The sequence below is a fragment of the Myiozetetes cayanensis genome, unplaced genomic scaffold, assembly GCF_022539395.1.
Source record: "Myiozetetes cayanensis isolate MyiCay16 unplaced genomic scaffold, myiCay2020 scf10, whole genome shotgun sequence".
NCBI classification, from domain to species: Eukaryota; Metazoa; Chordata; class Aves; order Passeriformes; family Tyrannidae; genus Myiozetetes; species Myiozetetes cayanensis.
Window position 1 is genome coordinate 27,980,496 of NW_026086605.1, and position 26,219 is coordinate 28,006,714.

General features: G+C 38.5%; 1 protein-coding gene across 10 annotated transcripts in view; it reads right to left on the reverse strand.

Moving 5' to 3' along the window:
* Positions 1–6,812: 6,812 nt before the first annotated feature.
* LDB3 (LIM domain binding 3) overlaps positions 6,813–26,219 on the reverse strand; it is a 126,509-nt gene continuing 107,102 nt past the window's right edge. For all 10 annotated transcript variants that reach the window (XM_050305533.1, XM_050305537.1, XM_050305540.1 and 7 more), the window contains 6 exons: positions 25,094–25,221; positions 18,678–18,981; positions 17,291–17,471; positions 14,972–15,092; positions 13,497–13,612; positions 6,813–11,567 (listed from right to left, as the gene is read on the reverse strand). In XM_050305533.1, the coding sequence (XP_050161490.1) occupies positions 11,478–11,567; positions 13,497–13,612; positions 14,972–15,092; positions 17,291–17,471; positions 18,678–18,981; positions 25,094–25,221 (940 nt within the window). In that variant the 3' untranslated portion in view covers positions 6,813–11,477. The remainder of the gene's footprint in view (positions 11,568–13,496; positions 13,613–14,971; positions 15,093–17,290; positions 17,472–18,677; positions 18,982–25,093; positions 25,222–26,219) is intronic.

A 26,219-nucleotide genomic window follows, 5' to 3' on the forward strand; every position in this document is an offset into this window, starting at 1 on the left:
ATGCATTTCATCTGTTTTGTGAAATGGATCAACTCTTTTCGTCCAGTTCCAGGTGTGTAGGTTTGCACATCGCAGAAATTGCCATCTCAGCTGGTACTTTCCAAGGCACACTTGGGCACTGAAGGTACCCACAAGTGACAGTCCCTGTCAGGTCAGAAACTGTTGCTGAGAATGAAGTTTATGTTGCTGTGGCAATATAAATAATAAAAATGCCCATTCTCCGCATTACGGAGCACTGTGCAACTCCTCGTCTTAATCACAAAATAAAGTCTGCAAAAGTAAACTGCATTAGGATAATACTAGGGCTGCAGGAGAACAAACTGAATCTTAACCTAAAATACCGAGTCATAACCACCTTAAAAAGTATTTAGATTGTGGTGGATGTCTGATGAAACATTACCGTAGAAGTACTGGTGTCTTTCAAAACAGTGCAGTTCTTAAAATATGTTTCCAATCTCTCTACCAGGATAGGAGGATGTGCCTATCACACCAGAAAACAAACACTTCAGTTGACAGGCTCTCAGAAAGGCACAGGGTTCCACTGAGCTACTTATCAGTAACAGAATCTTACCTGGTGAAGATTTTAGGAATCTGCAAAAGGTCAGACACACCAGGTTTTGGTAACATGAAGTCTTTATTTTATGAATTGAGCGGCACTCAAAAGACACTGAAGTCTGAAAATCTGAAAATAAACATATGTTCATTTGGCCAGGATGGGATGTGGAAGTCTAACATGAGATATAAAAGAATCAGTTCAAGACTGACTGTCATGAGGAAGAGAGCTCTATTTAAGAAAAAAATAAATCAAGAGTTGGATAATCTTCCAGCTGCTTTCATTGTTATGTCCTCTCCAGGAATTTCTCATTAGTTCTTGGAATCACTTGGGAACTACAGACTTGGATATCAAAAGAACAAAGAGGTACATGTATATAGGGAGAAGGTCAGCCATGTGATAGGACTTATCTTTGCAGATCCTTCTTCCCTTCAGTCTCTGGAATTCATATGTCTTAAATCTGTGTCCAAATATATTTTTGAAAACTGTTAGCAATTAGACGAGTATTTCTCTGTTACTGTTACCAAAATAAATATTCCATGTTACATATTAAAAGAATATTGCCCTTCAGCCAGGGACACAATTATTTCACTTCAAATGACATGAATTTGGCTTTGTCTCTTTTTCAGAATTATTTTACTTGAAAGCATATCCTTTTCATTATAAATTTATTCAGCTGTTTGTTACTTAGAAATGCCATGGATTTTATTAAGTGTTTTAAATTTAAGCACAATTAATTCAATAAGGCAGAATCAAATCTGTGACGAGGTGTTTTTTTTAAAAAAATTCTGCTGGTGAAGCACTGGTGGTAAAAAGTCAAGCCCCCAACCAACTGTGTGGGGGGAGCTCCACTGCACCTTGCAAGGGGCTGTAGTGATGGGAGCTCTTCGCTCTGGGAGTCTTCTTTGCCAGGCAAGAACCAAACTTCCTGTTGCTTGTTCTGTCTCTTCTTCCTGTGCCTAGTGAAGCTGGTTTATTTTGGGTTGGTGGATTCCCAGGTACAAAACCCACGTTGCAGTCTTTTCACCAGACCATGATAAACCCTGAGATGACTTACAAATAACTTACAAAGAAACACTTCACATTGTTTTGTTTTTCTTAGAGCCAGCGTTGGGTAGTAAAGAACATTAAAAGTTTAATCACAGAAAAAGAAAATATTTGTAGGCTCAGCAGAGGCTTCACCAGGGTGCTTCAATCACATCAGTTTGTTTGGAGAGTTAGTAATATATTTCCCCCTAGATGCATGCACATAAAATCCCAAAAGTGATCCTTTTCTCAGAGAAGATGAAGTATTTAGAGTTAGATTGTACAGCTGATTTTAAAATTTATATTCTGAATTACCAGTCAGTGCCAAATGTTTTAAGTACACTCAGAGAGGAGCCAATAACTGAGCTATGTTTGTGTTCCTCCACCTTTTATTTTAAGAGGTATTTGTTAGTTCCTTTTAAGAGTTTGAATAATCCTTAGCTCCAAGCTCACATTGTATTAACAGTTCCTCTCCTGAAGCTCAGGCTTTGCCCTGAAGCTGAACCAGTGCTGGAAGCAGAAATATTTTTTAGACCTGCTGTTACACAAGGGGAATTCTTTTCAATGCAGAAAATTTCTGTCTTGTTGTGTATAACAACTTTGTCCTCAGGAGGCATGGATTCAAGTGGATATGTTTCTGGCACCAGAGATCCACAGTCTCTGAGTACTGCAGAGATTTACAAAGATGGACAGTTATGAGCCTGGAAATGCCATGTTCTTCCAAGCTTGTTAGAACGAAACAGATCTGAATCCTACACAAAACAAATGACCTAAATAATTTCATCATATCCTTTTTTTTTCTCAGTCTAAACATATCTTTAAACATGAATACATTGCTATGAAGTAAGAACAAATGCAGCAAAATACTATCATTCTCCTGTTTTTTTCATATTCTAGCCAAACTAAGATAATATAGGTCTACTAAATAATGAAAGGATATACTTGTATTTCAGACACAGAGTCAGTTAAAATGCCTGAAAATATATAATGAAATTAAAGGCATAGCCATGAAGCTTTTCTCTCTTAGTCTTAAGATAATTGAATATGTACTGAAACTACAACTAGAACAAGTTAAAGATACAACTAAAAGCCAATCCTGAGAAATTACAGTCTGTAATTCCCTTTGCTTCCAATGAGAAATTTGCCTGTGTCTGCAAATCTCCACATTTGGCAGCCGTACCTAATACAGTTTAAACTCTCACTGGCATCAGCAAAAAATTACCTGATTAGGGATGCAGGATTGGATCTAAGATAATAGCATATTAATAATCCACTATGCATTCAAAAGCTACTAATGGAAATTAAATCCCCCAAAAAGCAGTTGAGCAGCTTTCACTGTACATACTCAAAATGCTAAACAATGGTAGCTATTGCTTGTGTGACCATCAGGAAACACAGCTGGGCTTCTCTGTGTTACAATTAATTACTTCCGTTGTATATAAAATTGAAAGTATTGGTACTCCGGGGCGGAAAAAGGATATCCTGATACACTGCTCCTATTTCCTTACCAAGGCCTATTACTGAATGTTTCACCATTAATTCAGTTACGATGAATTATCCTGCAGTGAATGAAGGAAGGGTAGATTGGGTGGTTAATTGTTACACTGAAAGCCGCTTTTTCCTTGCATTTTCACTCTCCTACATTTTTGTCTCATTTTGCTACTTTCACGTGTGCCCACTTTGATAGCAATTATTCACTTTTAAGTAGTTGCACTTAATAATGGGAGTCTAAAATAAATAAACACTTACTTAACTGTCCTTTGACTTAAGGATTGCTCTATCAATATTTTTCATGTTACAAGATCAGAGGAAGCAAAAACGTCGTCACTCTCCTTTAAAGGAGTAAATAAAGTAATCTCAGCTTAAGTATTTGTGGCCAGGTTCTCTGCAGCTGGCACACAGAGAGGTAATTTATACCTTTGTGTGCCAGTGAATTTCCCTAAGCTGGAGGGGAATGAGGCTTCTCACCCAGAGTTAGGGAGGAGTAGTAACAGCCCTCTGTTATGCATTCTTTAATATTTTTTTGGTGAGAATTGCATAGGAGCAGAAACTGTTTGAGGTTGTACTAAATAGGCAAATAGGGACCCTAAGGATATATACTACCCCCAAACTTTAATATCTACTTTTTAATAACACTGACTCTTTCTTCTAGAGAACTTCTGAACAGAGAGCAGCTTCTGGGACTGCTTAGGAGATCAACGAAGTCTCCAACAACCACTGGCCATATAAGTCTATAAAAGGTGCCCAATGTGTTATGTATTGAGAATTTAATCTGTCAGGATGTGCCTCCTAACCTGTGGTTATGTGCATGGGTGTAATTACCACCACCAGACTGTTCCCAGTCCATTCTAGGATGTGTAACACAAAGCTGAATAAGGGACATGAGGAGGACGTGGAGTCCTTCAACATGAGAAGAAGTAAATTCTGCCAAATGAGCTGAAATCTTTGCAAGTTTGAATTCAGACAATGGTGTCACAATGCACAGTGTCAGAATGGCAGCTCACATTCCAGAAACTGGGAATAGAATCTCTAAGGAAAACTCTGTAACAACACAGCTTAGATTTAGGTATGCTCTATTTGACGTCATAGCTAGAACCTGAAGCTCTGGCTTGCACCATCACGTTTCTCACAAGGATTTTTTGGCCAGAAGTAGACGCTGTGTACATGAAATAAAGCAGAAACTTTCAATTACTGTCATAAATATGGTGTATCCACAATAAATCTCAGTAAGTCTGGTATTTGCAGGAGGCAGTAGCTGAGTACACTCACAGTGGCAGCTCAGCCCATTCCATTCCCTTCTACCCCACAGTTTACAGGCCTGTGTAAGTAACATTAACTCTGGTCAGGCTTCTGCCTGTGCATTAATCACAGGGGAATCTGAGGTGTCCTCGGAATCAGTACAGGGAAAAATTTGCAGGAAGAAAACAAAAATGTGTCAAGGAATGTGATGGGTACAGCAGAAAAACGTTTACTTGTGAAAGAATATATCTGGTCTTTGTTTATAGTGCACAAATAAAAATTTTTTCCTTAATCCTTTATATATATATATATATAAATTATATATATATATATGAAACCAGATTTTAGAAAGTGTGCCCTTTTTTTTCTTTTCTCACATCTTCTATGCTATCAGAAGTCTAGAGATGTTACCTCATAAAGCACAAATACCTGACAGATAACAAAATCTAGATCTCTAAGTGCACTCAGTTCCATGCATTATTCTTAAGCTATATCTTACAAATGGACTATATGAGAACAGTTTAGGCTCAAATACCTCAGGTATAAAACACATCCATTTAAAGGAAATCAGAGGCTCAGTTCTGAGTGTTTCAGTCCATATGCATGTTCCATACGTACACCTAGGAATGCTTAATTAATCAACATTAAGATTTCTTTCAAGGAAACTAAACCTCAATCCCAACATTATTATATATGTAATCTACATATGATTACATCTTAAAATAATTTAAACCCTGTAAATCATTCTTTTGTTCTGAAAGGAGATCTTTAATTATGGCTACAGATATTTATTAAACTTCCTAAAACAATCTAGAAGAACAGTAAGTTTCCTGGCTTTAGTGTAGCAAGCACTATTCATTCCACAAGCACTGGAAGAACCATCATCTTTATTCAATTCACAGTTGTATTTTGATCTATATTTTCTAATTAAAAGAAAAATAAATCATTAATTGGTTTTCAGAAAGACCTCAACTGTTTTTCGGTAACACTACACATGGTAAAACTAAGTGGAAGCAGAAGAATTTCCATAACACCTTTGTCATTAATGAAAATAATCCGATTTTTAAAGTAGTAAGATTAGAAAATACTTCTGTAGTAGAGGCAGATTTATTAAGGATACCTTATGCATACTAATTTATTATTCCCTAACAGTCAAAACCTGGAAACTTTTAAAGGAAAAGTGTTTTGTTCAAAAGTTAAGCTTTGTTAAAAAAAAAATAAATTCGTTCTGCTTATCCTTATTGCATAGAAAAGTCTTGTGACTCAGCCTGACAGTCCTTATTAGTACAACACACGTTTGTTACTGTTTTCTTTTGATGTAATCTTCCCAAGAGGAGGAGGAACTGTATTTTAACAGCTATCCGAGGGCATGTTTTATAGGCACACAGCACAGAATTTGTGCCTGAATATAATCTGAATCTCATCCATAACTCTGATTTGGCTGGGAGAACAAAGCATTTCATTGTGTATTCAGTGATGGTTTCAGCAATCTTATTCACACATTCCTTCCTCTCTCAATCAACAGAAACCGGCTGAATTCAAGATGCATGATTGGGGTTGTGGGGGAGGGGAAATAATGCCAAGGCCTCTAGTTTTGAAATCACCATTTTCTTCAGAACAAATAATAATCCCTCTCCTATTAAGAATCTCTTAACGCAACACTTGTCAAGCTGTTTTGCACCGTCCTTTCCTACTGAACTTTGCTCTGTTCCCTCTTGGCTGGCACGGGGCTATGCCTGTGCCTCTGCTGCTTCCACTTCTGACAACTGAGCTTTGCAGGGATCACAGTGCACAGTTTAGGAACCACTGCCTTGTGCAAAGGTTAAAGGTCTGAACAGCCAATCTGAAAACCAGCGATTTTGAACTGGCAGAATATTGCAATATGTTCTGGCTATTCTTTTGAATTGTTTTTCCTTACGCACGTCATAAACAGAAATTAGGGCTGTAAAATAAAATCAAAGTGCACACAGCTCTGATTCCTGATGCTGTACTTTGTAATGCCATCTAAAGCCAAGTCTGTCCATTTATCATCTACCTTCTTAATTAGGTTTACTGTACTTAGTTGTATCTCTAAAAAGCCTGCATTCCTAAGGAGTGTGAATCAGGAATGCACAAAATGGCTGGTTTTATAAAACACTCTCTTATAGGAAGATATTCTTTCATTTGGAAGTATTTCTTGGCACTAGAGCTCAATGAGGATGTTTAAAACATTTTGTGTATTATTTAAAATAACTTTTGCTAAGGAATGGAAGAACACCTACCTGAACTTAGCAGTCAAACTGTGTTTGCAGATGCATCGATGTAACTTAAGAGAGAATTTGCCCGTTCCTTACCAAGTTACCCTAAACAGTGTTTGTTGACACAATAAGGTCTGTGACTCCATGTCTTGCCAAGTTATAACATGTACTGTTAGAACACTACATTTTTTAACCATACTGATATTTATTTGTTTAAAACAACATTATTTGGTTAATAAAATATTCAACAATAACGCTGAAACCAATGCTTTTTATTTTCAGGTCTGAAGTAGAGAGTACAAGCTTGTGTGTGTTTTCTTACCAGTGTTACATGGCTGAAAGCTGTCAGCTGTTCACATGCCATATAATAAATATGCCCAAATCATAAAGCTTTAACTGTATTTGCACATTGCTTTTATTACTAAACTGTTTTATTCATCTTGGCACAGATAATCCATGCAAGGGAGTTACTCACATCTCATAAACCTCACTACATTCTGTTCTGAAATAACTAGGAACTTAGGAAAAAATATATATCTAAAAGCAAGGGCACTTGTGGCATCAAGTCAATATGTCAATATATTATAAAACCTAGACTTCTAATATATGATCACTGCAGGCAATAAATCACTCAGTTTCAAATTCTGATGTTTATAAATACTAAACAAATTAATATCTGCTTCCAGGAGACAAGTATTGCAAACAAACATTAGCGTGCCCAGCATTAGACACTAATGAGTGTGTTCAGTGCTGTGGACATTCACATTATTAAACATAAATACAAATAATCTTTAACAAAACATTTCACCCCAAATACTGACCACTGAAGGACCAAAGAAAAAAAAATTTTTCATTGTTTTGAATTGATTTTAGAGCTGTGTAATGTGCGAATCCAATATAGTAAAAATTAACTTCTAAAAACAAGAAGTCCTAAGACTGTTTTTTTTGCCCAGATAATAAAAGCAGTCTTCTTTGGAAACATTTAATTTACCTTGTTTTGCAGAAAAAACACTAAAAGAGAGGAAAGCATTAAGTTAGTTTTTGAAGCCTTAGACTGAAAAGTTATTGAACACTTTTAGTGAAATAAAAGACTGGTCTTTTTAATTGATCATTCAGAGGTACAGTATCTTTGCTTTATTAGATAAAACCCCACATTAATTAGAATGAAAAGAAATATTCAGAGGAACTTAGGACTCATCCCAGGCATCTATTACAAGACATAAAACATAAACAAGTACACATTATTAACCTTGCATATTTTTGTACAACATTATGTTCAGTGATAATTGAAAGGCCATGTTTTGAATTTTAGATATATAAATTATGTATATGCATTTTACACTCTCCATATCACAAAGGTGACATGTGGCAGAAGAGTATCAGCAGTTATGTGGTTTGCTACCCCCATGAATAAAATGCTACATTGTTCAAAAATTTCTGGTTCAGATATGTGCAAAAATTATATCTTAACATAGATATCAAGGGCGGGTACGTGGATTCCCTATTTTTGGACCACATTATGAAGCAGCACAAGTCATAACAGGAAATTTTTATTACGTGATAATCCTCAGGGCATCTCTGTTCTTCATTCAGAGATACCACTGCACCTCATATAGTGATATGTAAACTAACTTTAATCTCACTTGCTCAGACACCAGCTGGAGTCAGGGCATGTGCTACAGTGCAGGTTATCTGCCCAAGGAAATTTTCAATCTCAAGTTAGTACGGCTCCCATTGAGAAGGAAATTTTCAGGATTCTCTCAAGCCAGTACAGCTCCCACTGAAGTCTGTGCTGCTGCATTTTCACTGTTGCCACCCCACGAGTTCAGCTCAGCTCTGCTCGTGGACGTTGCGTTCATTTTTCTGCAGCACCGACTTCAGGTTTAGTACACTGGGACTGGATCCTTGCTCACCTCTTCTGTATACACTAATAGTACCTCTCTGGACTACTGTGAGCTACTGGTACCCTAATTTCCTAATTCAAGCCCTTTCCCTGACTGTAGTGAGTCATCTTGGCTATGCCCCCACCTCTATTCCCGCTCTGCCCCACCCCAACTACCCAACATGTCAGCTTGGTGAAAACGGCCTTACCTGGCTATTCCCCCCACTCCAACCCCAGCTGCAGGAAGGGCTTCCCTGACCTTTTTACACTCAACCAGAGGTCCCCAGAGCCCCCACATTCTGGCTGCTGCAGGAGCTCTGCCTTCTCTGATCCAAGTCTCCCTTCCCCTGCCCACACTGAAAGCCCCACCTCCCACAGTCCAAGCCAGCCCAGGCTGCCCTGGGCTGCTCCAGCTGCCAGAATGGGCTCCTCAGTGGACTTGAAGAAGGGACAGTCTCAGCCATGCTGTGTCTACCAACATCATCTCACAGTCTGTGTCCCTGCCCAAGCTGCAGCCTTCCACCTCTGGCCATATCCTAGAACGCTTCATCCTTCACACTGCTGGGGAAGAGGCAGCTTTTAGGGACATTGAGGGGGAAGGTGGAGGGAAAAGGAGACACACACACAAAACACACACACACACATACACACCTGAAATTCTCCTGAAATTCTCCTGAGGCTTCCATCACAAGCCCTACCATTTTGTGTCTCCCCATGGAGCCTGACTCCCTGTTTTGATGTCGCAGTCAGAGACCAGTCCCAGTCAGTGGGTAACACAGAAATCTGTCTAAAGGGTATCTTCAATGCAGTCTTAGTATATAGTATGCTGATAAGAATTCTCCCAAATAACAGGTAACAACATAATTTTGTAGAATGACGTAGAAAAATTAAAAGGAAATTTAGAATTTTCTCACTGTTGTGAAAATGTATTTAATGAAGTCAAATATGGGTGGAAAAAACATTTAACTTCCATAATTACTATTTATTCCTCTGGAGAATATTGTGAGCCAGATCTCTGGATTTTGTAACCTATGGAACCATATTCATACCAGCCCAGCACCGACTGAAAACAGAAAATTTGCTTGCTTATAGAAAAAAAATAGGCTTTGCATATGATGTGCTAGTGTTTTAGACTAATTCATGCACACAAAAATCTGAGCCTGTAGCACTCAGGTCAGATCACTGCTAAGATCAGTGAAAACTAAGATACCTACTCAATAAATACCAGTCATACATGTCAAAACTGCCACAGGCAGTTCAGGTGGTTGTTTTTGTCCAAGATGCAAACTGCCTGCAGCTAACTTAATTCTCATATTAGAACTCCAAATTTCTTTTATTCCCGTCCCAAACTTTGGATCGTTTTTCATTCCTTGAAAGACACATAAATATCTTAAAACGGGCATTACCCACAGGAGGGGCGAGGCAGGCATTGTTATGTAACTTTTTGTTGCTCAAAGCACAAGGTAAAACAGGTGCAGAGGGCGCCAGCATGTGGCCCACAGAATGCATCCTCAGCCTCAGAAATACTAGTTCCAAACTGTCAGTACTGCAAGCTGTCAACACACACATCGTAATTCTCACTTAAACGAGTTAATAAAACTTGAACAGTGATCAGACTTTCCATCTTAACTCCATCAGACAGAACTGCTGTCTCCAATGCAAAAGTCATTCCTATTTAAAAATTCAGAAGTGTTATCAGTACTACAAGTTTTGCTCATTTGAAAAAAATCCCAAAAAAATGCTCTATAAATAACTGTTTGAGCAACTTGAAAGTTGTTCTTAAAACATTAGAAGAAAGATGACTGTATGGTTCTTAGAAAAGATGACTATATGGTTATCCTAATTGTCAGAACCCAGCTACTGTTTTACAATGGCAAATACTGCTACAATTCATCATGAGTTGTGTTTAAACTAAGGAAACGAATACAGAGCATGTGCCTGCTGCCTTATGGATTTTTAACCAATGTTAATTTACTATAGGGGAAAAAAAAAAGCCCTTTTCCCCAATTATGTGAGATAGAATAGGGAATCTTCCACTTCCTGGCTGTGCTAGGTGGATGTGTTTCTTCTGTATTCATCAATGTGAAGGCCCAGATGTAGATTTCTACCTCCCTCTGGTATCAGTGGGAATTAGAAACCAAAGAGACTATGAATTAATTTTTTTTTTTTTTAACTCAAGAGGAAAGGAAAACTGATTTCAAATTAAAAGTTGGCCTTTCCAGATAGCTCTATTCCATTCAATGTCGGAGCAATTTGGAGAAAGCCAGTTGTCCTTTTCCATTATGATGTGAAAGTGAACTTTCAAATCTACTGTGCACGTATAAGCCAAGTGCATTGGCAAGGCTGACCCAGCTTGCTTTCCTCAATCTTACTGGGTTATGGAAGGCATTATTCTGTTTCCACTTCATTTTCAAACTGTTATGGATTGTCACCTAGGCTTCCCAGCTACATATGGATTCAAGGCAGACTTCTTATTTGGAAAGAATCTAAAATATCTGATGCTATGAGGTAGCCCCACAACATAATGGAACAGCACTCACTTTCACAGAGGAAGCCCTAATCTATTTATTTCCCTTTGAAAGCTATGGCCTTTGGTTCTACAGATGACTGTACATATGGCACTTACTCATTCTTGCTGTGAAAGAAAATGACTTACTACAAAAGGATTTTTCCAGTCGTTTTTGAACACCAGTGTGTGGTCTAAGCAGTAAAACTGCTGCGGGTAGTTCATTTGAAACTGTATTTGCACATTACTTTTTATATTAAGGTTTTTAGTTAGTTTCAAGATTTTCTCCAACTGTTGCTCTAATAACAGACTAGTTCATTAGTTCATTTGGTTTTGACTGTTCATTCAGGAGGTTTTTGTGTGAACCTTGCAAAAAAAGCACGTTCTGCATTTACGAAAGAGGATAAAGTTAAACTTCTGAAGTACCAACTTCCTAGCTTTTACCAAGGGAAATGCTAGCCATGGTTATCAACTTTATGATTGCCCAGTTAGTCATCTGTTTTACCCCAACATTACTGACTACCAACTCTTCTTTTAAACATTGATGGCATGGGCATGCTTCTTGCACAGTGGCTTATCCTTCTTGGAGTAGAATGGCTGACCTTCCAAATTCACGTGGCATACCTAGAATTAATAACAGATACAATCAGGAATAATTAAGGGGGAAAAAAAGAGTGAGATAAACATGACTATCAATTTCAACTGTATTTCTCTTCTACCCATGCATTTCACTGCTGGAAGTGCATCTGGTTTCCTGAATCAAAGTGCATGCCTTGGTAGTTTTCCTACTCTGCACCGAGGGTAGGCTCTGGTCTGCATCAGCTCTCCTGTCTGTACTTTCTGACACCCTTCCCACTAAGTTTAGTGGTACACGATCACCTGGGCAGCTTTGGCACATCCCAGCAGTGTTTGGGCAGACTGTCAAAGGATATTGGTGCACTGGAGCACATGCTCTGACTTTCAGACCTTGATTCTGATCCTTTAATGCAGGATTTCAGAAAGACTCTGGTGAGGTTCCATGGTCCCAGCAGCACCAGCCTTTCATCAGACCATTAGACACTCATTTCTGTCGGCACTTTTTCTTATGTGATGGAGGAGTGAGTCATTTAGACAGCCATCACTGAGTACTAATGACTTACTCTTACCAGGTTACTCTTCAACCCCAGAGTTCTCTGCCTGGCTGCCTTAAGTGTCGGTGTTGACAAAGCCAAGCAGGTGAGAATCACTGCTGGGGCGGGGCAGCCCAGGTTTGGGTCAGCTCTGACTGCCCTGGAATTGCACAGGTGTCTACACAGGGTAGTGCAACCCCACGTGCAAGGTCAGGGTTGACTAGAACCACTTAAGGAAGGCAACACGTCACAATCTAGAAATAAGAGCACGCATTGTCCCTAGTGCTTATGGCAGGCTGAGGTGGCAGCATCGGATGTGCTACTGCACGTTAAGGATATGAGGATGGCATCTCAGAGATCAGGAGTCATGTGCTGATTTGCAATTTACTTAACCCATTGTGAGAAATAAAGTTAGGTCCTAAAAAAAAACCCCACTGTGAGACATAATAGAACTATCACCTCCATAGAAAACTGGGTAGCTAAGGCAAATGAACAAGCAAAAAAAGAACGTGAAATATTCGGAGAAAGTGTCTTTTATAAATTATCAATATTTATAAATTATTAATAGCTCTCAGTTTGTGAAGGAAACTCTCTTCCTCTATTAGAATTTCCAAAAGACTTCAGTTTTCACAAGACACTTTTGTGTCACTCACTTCCATGTACCCTGAGAGACCAGTAGGTAGTTTAGCTTTAGATATTTATAAAGATTTCTATACTTTCAACTTTTCAACCTAAATTTTAGAGTTAAACAAACATTAGAAATTGTCACTGTCAGTTTGGCGTGGCCAACATACTATTTTTAGCTAATTAGAGGTTCTAGATATCATTACTTTAGGAACTCTATGTTGTAGAGCTGCACAGCAGTATTAGAACCAGATGAAAGCACTTTTATCATATGGATTTTTCTGCTTTGAGTGCAGAGTGTGGGAATATGACCACCCTCTATAGCTGTGTGCACGCCACAGATTGATGAGTTTGACCAACTTCTATGCTAACTACTATTCATTCCCTCTAAACAGACTCCTTTTTGCAAGTTTCAACAAGCATTCTGCATGGAAAGACAAACTTTGCTGCTTTGTAAGTAAGATTATGGTTATGCTGTTCAGTACGGTGTTAATTTATTTTCAATCTTGCTCCATCTTTATTTGGCAAACACTGGAAAAAATAACAGCAACAGTGGTATGTATTGCTGTATGTACTCTCTAAAACTGGATGTTTTATTAGAAAACACTCACTTGTGATGGCCAAATTTCATAATTCTGGTTAAAGTTTATGGAGGAGAAGAGAAATGACTCCCATCCCTCTCCATCTGCAAGTGAAAAACGAAATTCCATCCCTCCACATCCTTAGGCATATGTTAGTCATTCCTGCTGTCAGGTTTTCTGATGTTACTACACAATTTAGGAGTATAAAGGAATGAGATAGTATTTGGTGTAGAACTTACAGCACAAATGAAGCAGGTATCATGCCAAGTGTGTCCAAGGGCTTCAATGAATTTATCTCCAGCTTCAACAGGATAATCACAGCCATGGCATTTTGTGCTGAACAAAGCAATATAATCTAAAATAAAACAGAAAGCAAACTTAGAACAAACTCTTAATGTCATTGTATTAAATCCAAGAGAAACAGAAAGTTTCCAGACAATGAATCTTTTGATTGTTTTTGCTAAGTTTCCAACTACATTCACTGAAACACTCATACTGAAATTTGGTTCTTTTCCTTCATTATTTCAATACAAACTCAGTCCAAAACCCCACGTCAGTATGACATTTGTCATCACAAATGTAGAAGACAAACAAAAAAATTCACGGAATTTGAAGTTATGTTTCTCACATTACTTTTAAATTAGCTTTAATGTACGTGGAATCCATTAATAAGGGCAAATATGGTCATACAAAAGAGTCTAATGGCCAGGGAATGTTACAAGTTTTCATCACTGGATTTATGTTCTTTCTGCATTGAGAGAATATTATGATAACCCCACACTAGCTGATTAATACATCTTTACTTGGATTATCAAGTGCACTTGGGAAAGGCTTGACATTGAAAAAGATTAGTGGAAATTTTAAAGATATATGGAATTCGTGAGAGGCACTAGATGTTACAACAAAACCTCCAATTTTAAAAGGTAGGTACCCAGTCAGTTCAGCTGTGTGGTTTTCACTCTTCATAAGAGTTACTCTGATTTGTAAAATTTGAATTGCATAAACCATAAGGAAGGAATCTCCAGAGAGAAGTAGGCCAGAGGCTCTTTGAATGGACAAGGGGATACAGAGGGAGTATCATTTACACCTTAACCTCCCTCCTGACAACCTCAGGCAGCTCATTTGCATGGCAAGTACCATTTATTAAACCGTATTAGCCTTTCCATAGTCTGGGAAAACTCGGCCTTTTCCTTTGTTAGTTGGCAAGAAGCAGTTCATTGGTTGCAGCAGCCAGAAAACAAAATCTGCACTACCATGTGTTGCACATCTGTGCAGAGCTATCTTTTCATGTATGGTGGTTGAACAATTTTAGGGTGAGGCAGCAGCATCAGAGGTGTGTGTGTGTGAGTGACTCAGTAGAGAGACTGTGGGCAGTCCTAAAGGAATAATTTTTCATTTCAAGTGAGCAGAATCTGCCAAGGAAGGGAGCGGGACAGGGGGAAAGGTGCAGGAAGAGAAATGCAAAGTATCATAATACATAAGGGAGAGAAGTGAGGTCAGGCATTCTGGGACATTGAGGCAAAGACCAGCTATTCTATCATATAAACTGGAGAAAAATAAAGAGACAGAAACACTTGTGTGTGTGGAGAGTGGAAACAAAATCCATGCTGGATGGGTAACTGATTTAATTTTGTTCATCAGCTGCTTTATTCTTATGTTTCTTCTGTGAACATGAAGCACATGATGATGAGCAGAACTTTCCAGTTTGCCCTACCTTTCTCACAGTAAGGTTCCCCGTCCTCCATGTGAAACAGGCTATTCCCAAATGGCATCTTACAAGCAGCACAGACAAAGCAGGTTGTGTGCCAAGTCTGTCTCAGGGCATGCATCACTTCCTGTAAAACAAACAAACAAACAAACAAAAATCTCCAGTAGAAGAGCAAGCCCTGCCACAAACTTCTGGAGAACTAACACAAGGCAGAGATGCTCTAAATTCTTCACTTCTGTATCAGCCAATTCCCTTCCTCAAAAGAAAGAATCATGACAGAAATTGGGCTCCTTTTGGAAAGAAAGAAGAAATAGGACTGTAAACTTTCTAGAACAATGTATTTGCCAAAATGAAACAACCTGGTTCAGCCAGTTGTTTGTATCAACAGGCCCAGTTGCTGTTACAGGAGAGATTCTGCACAAAGATTCTGATTATTTTCTCCTTTCTTCTGTCACGACTAGTACCAACTCTTTATTGCAAGAGTATTTGTTAAATAAATATTAAAGAATAAATTTCTCTCTAAGACCAAGAATAAGTGATTTAAATCTGTTGTTTCAAAGCCATTTAGATTATGTAGCAATTTCTTTATGCTTCTCACAAAAATGATTCACAAACTAATGTGAAAATCTAAAAAAAAAAAAAAAGTTCTTAGATTTTAACTTCTGTGATTAGTAAAAATGAGCCTGTGTGTCTGTTCCCAGATCATGTGTTTAGCACAAAAAAACCTAATTCTGTGCATCTGATGTTCTCTTAAACTGAGCATCTCGATTTTATCAGCTTCTGAGTTCTGTATGGAGTAATCTCTATTACTGCTTCACTCTTTTGTCATACAGAAACCTTCCCAGCCCCAAAGCTGCTGTACTGAGCTCTAATGCACAGTCCTGCTAATCTGTCAATCTTACATGTGCCCAGGATGATGTCTGACACTGCATCTCTGTCAAACAGTCCAGATTTCAAAGGAACAGCTGTGTAACTGGTGTAAATTAACTTTGTTAACTCCAGTGAAACAGCTCTGATTTATACCAGCTGAGAATCTCCATCCTATTTTATGCTGCTTCCAATTACATGCATGGACTCTGATTCTCTTTTAATTATTATTTTTAATGTCCATTGATTATGACAAAATGCATTGAAGTCCTCTTCCATGCTTTTAATCTAGTGAATAGGCAAAATAGTCTAATTTAGGTTTGCCATATATCTTATTAGAGAATCACCATTTGAGATTCATTAACTTCTGTTTGCAAAACAACTATCACTGATAAATAGGTTTGGATCCATTTATGAACCTCAGTGAAGTAAGAAGCAAAAAATAGCTTGAGAATCTTATTAATATAAATAGGGGCAGCTGGCATCTTTGCTGTCTTCCTGATGAAAATCCATAATGGGAAACTGCTTTGTGCCAGCATTCATTAGGTAAGTTAAGTCAGTACTCTGCTGTAAAATTACTCCTACTGCTGCAGCAGCAAATGAGGCTTGGTTTGGCTGGAGCCAGAGCTTCACCATCAGTGTCTGATGCTGCCATCCCTAGCTGGCAATTGCAGAGAAGAGCATCAAGTCTGTCAATGCCAACATTTAGACAGACCTCCAAGGTGACAGCTAAGCAGTGAAAATCCAGCGTGGTACCCCTTGCTTCCTCACTTGAGAGGATTATGTCATATGTTCACTACAACTGCATGCACAAAGACACTGCTAAAATTATCTCGTGGTATTCCAACCTCATCACCATCTAAGGTATATGGAGAGCAAATTTAGTTGTACATTTACTTGTACATGAGTACTTTAACACAAAAAGTGGCATGTATTTTTGCTTTTCTGGAATTCAGTCTTTGTATTTGTTCTGTATTTTCTTAACTATAAGAAGCCAGCTGTGTTGGTAGCTACCAGAGAGGTGCAGCAAGAGCAGTGGGCCTCCTCCCAACATCACTGACTTCACCACTGAAATTTTGACTAAGCCCTGTGTAAGAAATAAAAACCCAGTTCAAATCTCTTACTATAAATATAAGGAACAGAGGTATAAAAGTAACAGTGTGTGTATTGGATAGCAAAATCTATGCAGAAAGTGTTACTTGCTTTACACTCAGTGAGATGGTAACTGGATTACATATTCTATGAGTTGAATAAACTACGGAAATATCCAAGTGTTCAGTTAGATAAAAATTATTATAAAATAATATGTTTCTCATTCTGAAATAATCAACAAGCTGGGAAATAATTACTAAAAAGGAGAAAATAATAAAATATCTACATTCATTGCTTACAGTCTGAACTATTTCACTACTTCAGTGATCCACGCAGTTGGAGAAAGGGTTTATGTTGCTTTCTTACCCCCATGATCTTGGTGTGGCACCTGGCACAGGTGGGTGCAAAGAACTGTTCGTAGCAGCGCTCACAGTACACACTATTCTGCTCCTCCACAAAGCACATATCAGCCAAGGATGTCTTGCAGTAAGCACAGTTGAATTCTTCTGGGTGCCAAGAGCGACCCATGGCTACCAGGAAAGGACCTCTGCAAACAATCACAGTTATCCTGTTTGTATTGCAAAATGATTGAAGGACCCTGATTGCAAACCCACCTTGTCAGACAGCACGTACATGTGTAAGAAGCATTCTACTTGAACCATGAAGTGCACATTAAAAATATCCAGAAATGATCTTATTAAGATCATGACTCAAATACACTGCTGATTGGTTAAAACATTTCATTACTGCTTTGTCCCATACACTGGATTTACAGAGAACTGTTGGAAAAATCATCAATTGTTTTCATGTCTGCATAACTATAACAGGCCTTTGTAAGCAGCTGCAAAGGCAACAGGAAAAGGCCAAGGGTTGCAACATAGAAGATAATGCTACTATTTGAAAGCATCAAAAACCAAGCAACTTTCTAGACCTACACACCCATACTTCACAATAGCTCCTAAAGTCTCCTGCCTTCTTTTCATCTGAGAGCACTGCATGTTCTGGAAATGCCAGACCATCAGATGACAACTTGCTGTTTCATTATGTGGAAGACACATTAAATTTGTTTTGGTGATTGACTCTTGATTGTTGTTAGATGTAGAGATTGTTACTGGAGTATTTCCATTTTAGAATACATAAAGAGCAATAATCAGCATTTCCACATCACCGAACTCGCTCCTTTTAGTGGGGAAGACTGTCATTAAACATGGATTACTTTAAGTCGGATAGCAGTGCACAGGGTAACAGTGGGCACTGGTCCAGCAGAATGAACTGGGAGAGGAGAAGGGAGAGGCATGCTATGAATCACTGGTAACAGAGTGTAGGCATTATCTTTCTCCAGACACAAAAGCAACAATTACATTTGGCTGCTGTTCCAAAATGATGCCTCGTTCCTTTTCTGTCCATAATCCCCCTCTCTGCCCCCAGCCCCCCAACTCTCCCAATTAAGTTGCCCAAACCTCCTTCAAAGGGTTACCTTAGGACCAGAAACCTGTTTAAAAAACAAGCAGTGATTTGCCACAGCATCCAGCAGACCAACAATTAGCACGTATAACTTTGCAGTGATAAAAAGTGAACCGCATAATAACAAAATGAGCTCTGGAAATGTTAAATTAATGAAGCAGACAACAGACATCCCTGCTGGGTAATTTAACAGAGTCTTAGGCTCTGGTACTGTATGTTAATGTACAATAACCAGTCTCTCTGATATTTTTTTTCTGCTTCATCCCTCCTGAGGACCTCATGCCCTTACCGAATGATGCTGTTGCAGTGCCCACAGAGAGGAGTTCGGCTGCTGGCTGGGAAACGCTCAGCCCTCTGAACTGTTCCCCGCGCCGTGGGAGGCTGGGAAGAAGGTGGAACTGGAGATGGGTAAGCAGAAGTTGAGGCAGGAGGTGGCACTGGAGCACCCCTTGGTAGGATGTGCTTTGTGACAGTGGTGGTGGATTTTCCAGGTGCAAATTTCTGGGAAAACGAGTCATCTGTTACCCAGGGAGGGCGACTTGCAGGCTCCGTGTTGGCTGGGGTGTAGGAATGAACTGGTGCTGGTGCTGGTGCTGTTTTAAGTATCCCAAAAGAAACCAAGAAGCATTTTAAAGTCTTTTTCTTCTGATGGCAATACAGCAATACTTACCAAAGGGCACTCCATGACACACAAAAACCAAACGCTTCAGATAATACGTAATTATTGTCTGTCCCATTATTGCTCATTTATTCTGGAGTGAAGCCCAGGATATCAGCACAATTACTGACTTTTAATCCACATGCATTACAGAAGTCAATGCCTACTGGCTTTTACAGATTTCATGGAGACCATTTTCAAGGTCATCTCTTCACTTTTCTAGTAGGAATGGATATGACAATTCTGTGTTAATTTCAAAGACTGCCACATAATCTGTTCAAGACAGGTTAAAAACAGAAAGGCCAGATCATATAATAAAGTTTTAGATGGAATTCCCCAGAATTTCCCTAAGTTATGCCTAATTTTTGATCTCATTACATTCATTCAAAAGCAATGTTTTCTACAGATGTCATTGTTATTTATCATTTGTAGGTTTATTCCTCAGTTTCTGAGGAAAAACAGGCTCACACAGGGAACACAGAGAGCACTGGAAGCAATACTGAGGGAGCCAATTCAGCTCACATGACCAGCAAGACAAAGCCAACAGCACTTAGAGGAAGGCCAGACTTGTGGTTATGACTGATCTCAGTTCAGTTCTCGGCTCTGCCGCAGACTTCCTGTATAACTTTGAGCAAAGCGTAGTATCTGTGCCTCAGTTCCTGTGTATAAAATAGAATATTACACCTTCTTTTTTCTACCCTTTGACTATCAGATAAAATCTTCAGTGCAGACTGCCTCTTGTGTTTGTGTGCACCAGGCTCTAATCTTGGGTGGAGCTTTATCATGTAAAAATAAGCAGGAGCTCCAGCCTGCACATACTGACAAGTTTTCCCATCGCCCTGCTCCGTTTAAAGTGTCAGATCTTGCATTATGTAGGACTGAAGTTACTGCCCAAGAAACAGCCTCACTCTGCCAAGTACAGGAGCACTAAAAGCAGTTTTCCTTTGCAAGGAAAACAAAGTGAATGACTGAAAAGAAGCTTGGACAGTTGAAGTGCTTTGCCCAAATGAGAGAGCACAGATTCAGGACAGAAGCCAGTTCTGCAGCAGCCTAGGCAGACATTCTGCATAATGGAGCCCAGCACCAACAAAATGATGACCAAATACAACATGGACAGTTTTAAGGGGCTTGCAGTTAGAAAGGTGTTTCAACCAAGACAGTTCTGAGTGTAACATGGATCTTTCTGAATAATTAAGTGAGATATTAAGTGGTGAGATTATGTTCTACTTAGCATTCCTCCATTAGCCCACACCCTGCTCCATGGAATAACTTACACTGATTATTAGCAATTTGCAGGTGCTTAAATTGCATGTATATCAATCCACTGCAATCACACCTGTGATCTTTTTAATCGAGGTCAGAGTTGAATCTAATGCCTTTTCTTGATAAAACTTTCTTATGCTACTGTATCATCAAGTTTCTGCTTCATAGAACTGTATCCCACCTTAGCTTGAGGCTTCCTTTTTTTTTTTTTTTTTTTTTTTTCACTTGGAAATGGTAAATAGTATTTAAAGATTTCAGAACAGAGTTTATATGCAATCTCTTTAGGTCCTGAGGCTGTTGCTATTTATGTATTACGGTATTAAGATAGGCAAAATTAGAAGGTAATATTTCATCTCTAATTGGCGAGTTCAAAAGGCTCCTACCTATGAGCCTCTCTAATTAAACAAGGTGACTTCTAGCTCACTTCATTGTGGGAAAGGATTCTCCCTTCCCCAAGAGTGAGTGGTGGTTCATGCAGAGAGAGGATGGCTCTCTATCCCACAGAGGGCCTAACAAAACGGGCAGATATTCAAACCCAGAGTTCCAGAAAGGAAGAACAAATGCAGTCCAGGTACCATTTTTAGGATGTCTTTTTATATTATTGTCTTTACTGAATTCAGCTTACAGGCTCTTTGTTTGTAATTTTTTTTCTTCCTTAATGTCACAGTGTTGGTGTTCTATTTTTCCAGTTTGCTTATTCCAACCAATATAGACTGAATATGATTTATCTGGGTTCAGATTAATGTAGACCCCTTTGAAGGATAAACACTGAGGAAAAGTCTTTGTCTTTCATTTTCTCTACCTTCTATTTATTTTTACTCTACCTTTTCTACTTGCTGTGGTAAAATAAAGCAGCCAAATAGGTTGGTTTTTTTTCTCAGTTACTGAAGGAAAGTACTGGAGGAATTATTGCAAAATGACAAATAGTGGGTGTTTGCAACTGCTCTGAGTTCTCTTTTCAGCTGTCCTAATTTGATAGGCTTGATTTCTTACAATATATCTCCCCCCCATGAACAAGGTGCATCTAGTATTGATTTAAAACAGCGTCATTGCAATGTATGAGAAAGATTTCACTAACTTTGAGATTTTGGCAATTGTTATTAAGAAGGTATTATTATCTTATTATCTTAGAACTATATCCCTAAGCTTATATGAACAACTTTTTTGTCTTAGTAGCTACTGCCATACACATTCACCTTGCATGTTTATGTATTTCAGTCTTCCAGCATACATGCAGCAGAAAAAAGGGACTGTTTGCTGCTAAAAAAGTACTAAGATTCAGTATATCAGAGAATATATTCTCAAAATATCAGTATTGTATGAGCTGATCACTACCTTTTAAAAAATTAATACTTTAAATAATTCAGTGACCTAACCTCTATTACCTTGTTTCTCTCAGCCCCTCAGATTCTCTTAGAGAAAGAAAGAATGAATGGGATTATTTTTATCCTGAGAGAACGGCAGGAGAAGAGGTCTCTTAACAGCAGTAGGAACAAGCCAATTCCTTGCTTTGGGGAATTTGGAATTCTCCCCATCAATGTAGTATCAATGGCTATTTTCCCTCCAGACACGAAGGTATGTTACCCAAGACTCATTTAGTAAAGATTTATATAGTCTCAAATGCTTTATTCATAGACCAGCTCACACTGTGAGAACAATTTTCCTTTTTTTCCTTTGTCAGTAGATGACATGAGTTATTCTTTATTATTTTCAGCAACAAATGAAATTCATAACCACAACTGATTTGGCTTGTTCTAAACTTAGCGGCCAAATCCTTGAAGCTCAAAGTTTTCCTACACGCTGCTACAGCATATAGTAGATGACAGACAAAGCAGATGATGCTTTATAAGGAGACACTATTCTTATTCAGAAGAATTAAAAATGAAATTATGTGTAGGCTGCTGTTTCAGTAATGAAGGCTTCAGTGTAAAGCTCATTAAGGTCTGTGGGAATCTGTCTACCAATTTCTTAAAGAGCAGATCAGGCCTTTAAGCTTGACCACTTTGCATAGACGAGTAGTCCTGTTTGGACGTGGGGATTTAAAAGGAACGATCTGCTTTCTTACACTTAGGTGTTACGTTCGTGACACAAAACTGGTGTTGGAGTTGCTTGGAATGTGAGAAAGAGCGATCCAGGTGCGGGAAAGCCTAGGGGAATGGAATACACAGGGATACTCTGCCATCTAGTGGACCTTGTTCAGGAGACATCTATGCTCCTTTTAAAGTGAAATTTTAAAGGGTTATAAAATTTAGGGAAAAGATTTTAGACTTCACACTTTTTACCTATAATAAGAAAATAAAGATTTTTAGCAGCAGAACATTCCCACGTGAGTTAGGTTAGTGAAAGTTTAGACTTCCTGATTACTCCCATTTGAGCCAGTGCGGTTGCATTTTGAGGTTTGTTTCAGTGTAAACAAGATTTAGCCCTTTTCTGTTTCGTTTGGTTTTTTGTTACTTCCCTCTCCCCGCCCCTAATCTGAGATGGATTAAAAGAGTCTTGTAAATCCTCTTAGTGACTAAATCAGGTTTCTTCATATTGCAGACATGGGCCTGTGTGGATGTTGAAATATGGAATGTGGTGCCCCATATTTTAAGGGAAGCCAGTCATGTCCCTCCCATGGACACTGATGGCTGCAGAAAGACATTGCACTTCTAATTCCTACATTGCAAATTCTCCCAGCAACCTCCTCTATTTCAGCCTTTTCACACAGTGGATTTACAAAAATAGATGTCTAAGAAATCATTTGCTAAAGTGAGAGTGCAGTTATTGCAAAAGCTGAGTCTGCACTTAGGTAGGAAGACAAAGGTGTGTTTTCTGATCTCCTACGCCATAATATGAGAACAGCTGGTCCTGTCAGACTGAGGTTGCATTTTACACTGCAGAACAAAATTTATGTGTGTTGACAAAGCTGGGTGAGGAAGTTTTCTAACTGCCTTCATGGTTTGTTTCTAAGTACTGTTCATCTTTCAGGTCTGTGGCAGGAAATGTCATTACCTCCATTTCTTTCCAAGTGGCAGTTTCCCATTTGCTCAGGACTGCAACTGTCTCCAGGGCCAACTCATGTTCCCAAACCAGTATGAAGTGCTACTACATCAAATACACAGAACTTCAAAAAGTGCCAAAACAAAACCCAAATATCTTCAGTAAAATACCTGTCTCGAATCTCTTTTGTACCTGAGTCACAGAATCATAGAGTATTCAAACTTGGAGGGGACCCACAGTGACTTTGGTGTTCACTTATCAAATTATTTCAGAATCATTCATTGCGTATTTCAAACTCCTAAACAATACAGGGAAACTTACTCTTTCTTTCCCTGCCACCTACTTAAGCTTTTATTTGGAGGCAATGGTGCTCAAAATCAGCAGCATAAGGAACTTTGAAGAAAAAACAGCAGTGTAAGGAAGTGCAAAGAAGATGCCCAACGCCAGGGAAAACGAAAGGATTGCCTCTTATTTCACACTGAATTCAACAGCCAGATTTTTCTTTAACAGATTCAGCTAATAACTGCAAATAGCTGCAGATTTATTTCTGTGGCAGGTTTGTATATTGAGAACTGGAGTTCACACTTCCCCCAGATGAGCACGGGGCTTAGTATCCATCAGTGTATTTGGGCGATATTTTGACTTGCCACAGTTTTAGCATTATTGAAATAAATCCTCTGTCTTCATCTTTCCTTTTACAAGTCAAAAATAGTAACACTTGCCTTCAGTGAGAACACGGTATATGCTGACACACTTAACCAAAAGCAAATGAGAAAAAGCTGCAGATTTATTTACTTTGAGATCCTTAAATAGCTTATGATAGCTCTTTTCTGACTTGGCTTTTTCCACTTTTATGTCTCAAATATAAAGATCAATCAACTGATTTGTCTGACTGCTTTATGTCTCAGTAAAATTTCTACATTTGTTTAATTTCAGTAGATCCAGAGATAGACCATTACAGAAGACAGAGTTTAAGACTCTTAGAGTTCTTGGTCTTTTCGTATTTACTTGACTGTCAAGTTATAAATCAACTTTTTAATTCTCTTGCTAAGATCAGAGAAACCTTAATTTGAAACAGAACTGTATTTAGACTTATATCACTGCCTCATTTAATTTGTTCATTTTGAAGGTTCATATTTTGGTCATCAATGGTTTTAGAAGTTCACTCCATTTGTAACACATTAAGACAAAGGGAATTAAAATAATATCAAGGAGCATTTTTTCTACATGAATGACTAACCAAATATATCCCTTCAGTTACTAGACCTTTGGAAAATGGAAGCATAGCATTATGAAGTACATTAATACCTTATTCTTTATTTCAAATGCAAGCCTGAGTTTGAGGAATTCAATATATATGGCCATATCTATTTTGCAAATACATTCTAGTCAAGCTAACTCCACTTATTTTGTCTTATTCCTGAATTGTCCGTTCTTAAGTTATTTTATGTAGTGTCACTGGGCTCCTAAGTGGGCACACTGTGTTATTTTCCAGTAGTATTTCTTCTGAAAAATCAGGCTACACATTTTTATTACAGTCTTTTCCCTTGTTTTCATTCTTTCTCCTCCATTTGTTCCACATTTTAGCTCTGAAGCAGAATACAAATACAACAAAGTTCCTGGACCTTCCGATAATTTGAACCAAAACGAGCAGCTAGCAGCATTTAGTTCCATGTTTATAAATATTTTCTGATACGTCTGTGTCTTATTGCAAAATGTGCATTCTTTGCATTCCCTTTCTCTGAAACAAATGTGTATGTACCTTTTTTCTGGATCCTTTCAATACTTTGAAGGCACCTTACCTGGCTGGTAGACAGAGGGTTTTATGCTGGCAGTAGTAACAACTCTTGGTTTTGAAGTACCAGAAGCAGCAGGGCTTTCACCGTAGCTTCCAGAAACTGGCACTGGTGTATATGACTGGCTTGTGTTTCTAAAAGCAAAATGTAGGTGTGAACAACTTTATAAACATCAAAAGTTACTGATAATGAAGTAGCAGATCTGGCAGCGTCCAAAGCACTCCAAGAGGAGCAGTCTGTGAGAGCTACAGAGAGAATATTGTGAGATTCATCAGTCTATCGTTGCTAAGAAAGGCTGGGACAATTGTATTAGCTGAGTAAGGATTTTAAATAATGCCAGGTTTGCTCTTGTTGTTGCAGAAAATAGCTTACTGAGGGAATATGACAAATTTGGAACTCTCAGTCTAACAAGGGATCAGATTTCAGGAACCTGCACCCAAAGTTTGTGTTTTCTGCTCCTCTGCAAACAAAAAGGCCTGGTCTTGTATAAGATAAATCAATGAGGGATATCTTGACTTAAAAATATACTGGCTCAGCACAATTACTACTACTACAAATGCTAACTACTGTTTATATGTGTTGCACTCCTTTCAAAACCATTGTAGTGACCTCTAAAAAATATTTCTAAAACTAACTCCTTTCCCCATTTAGACTGAAACAGCAATTTATGGTAATTTTCCTAATGCTCAAGTTCAGCCTACCCAAAAAACACGTGATAGGCAATATTATGATGCAATTTCTGCATTCCTAGATTAAAAACATTTGCTCAGAATTCCAAACATCCATGAGGAACAGTTCTTCTCTATTTCATGGCTTGGACGGGGATTCTCAGTTTGATTACAGTAACACACTGAAATATATGCCTCTTCTCTTTGTCTTGGATGACTCTGTTTGTAGTGTCTGTGCTTCACAGACCACTAAAAGGGCACCACAATCAAAGCAAACAAGAGAGGAGAAAGAAGTACAAGGAGGGGAAGCAAGAGATACCCAGAGGTGAGCAGTGAGAAGAACCGTTCTCTACAGAACATCGCTCTTACTCACCCTGAAAACACAGTTTTACTTTCTTTTTTCCTTCAGCTTCACTCTCTGTGTGAACCACACCCCTATCCACTTGTGCTGACAGTTTAGGAGT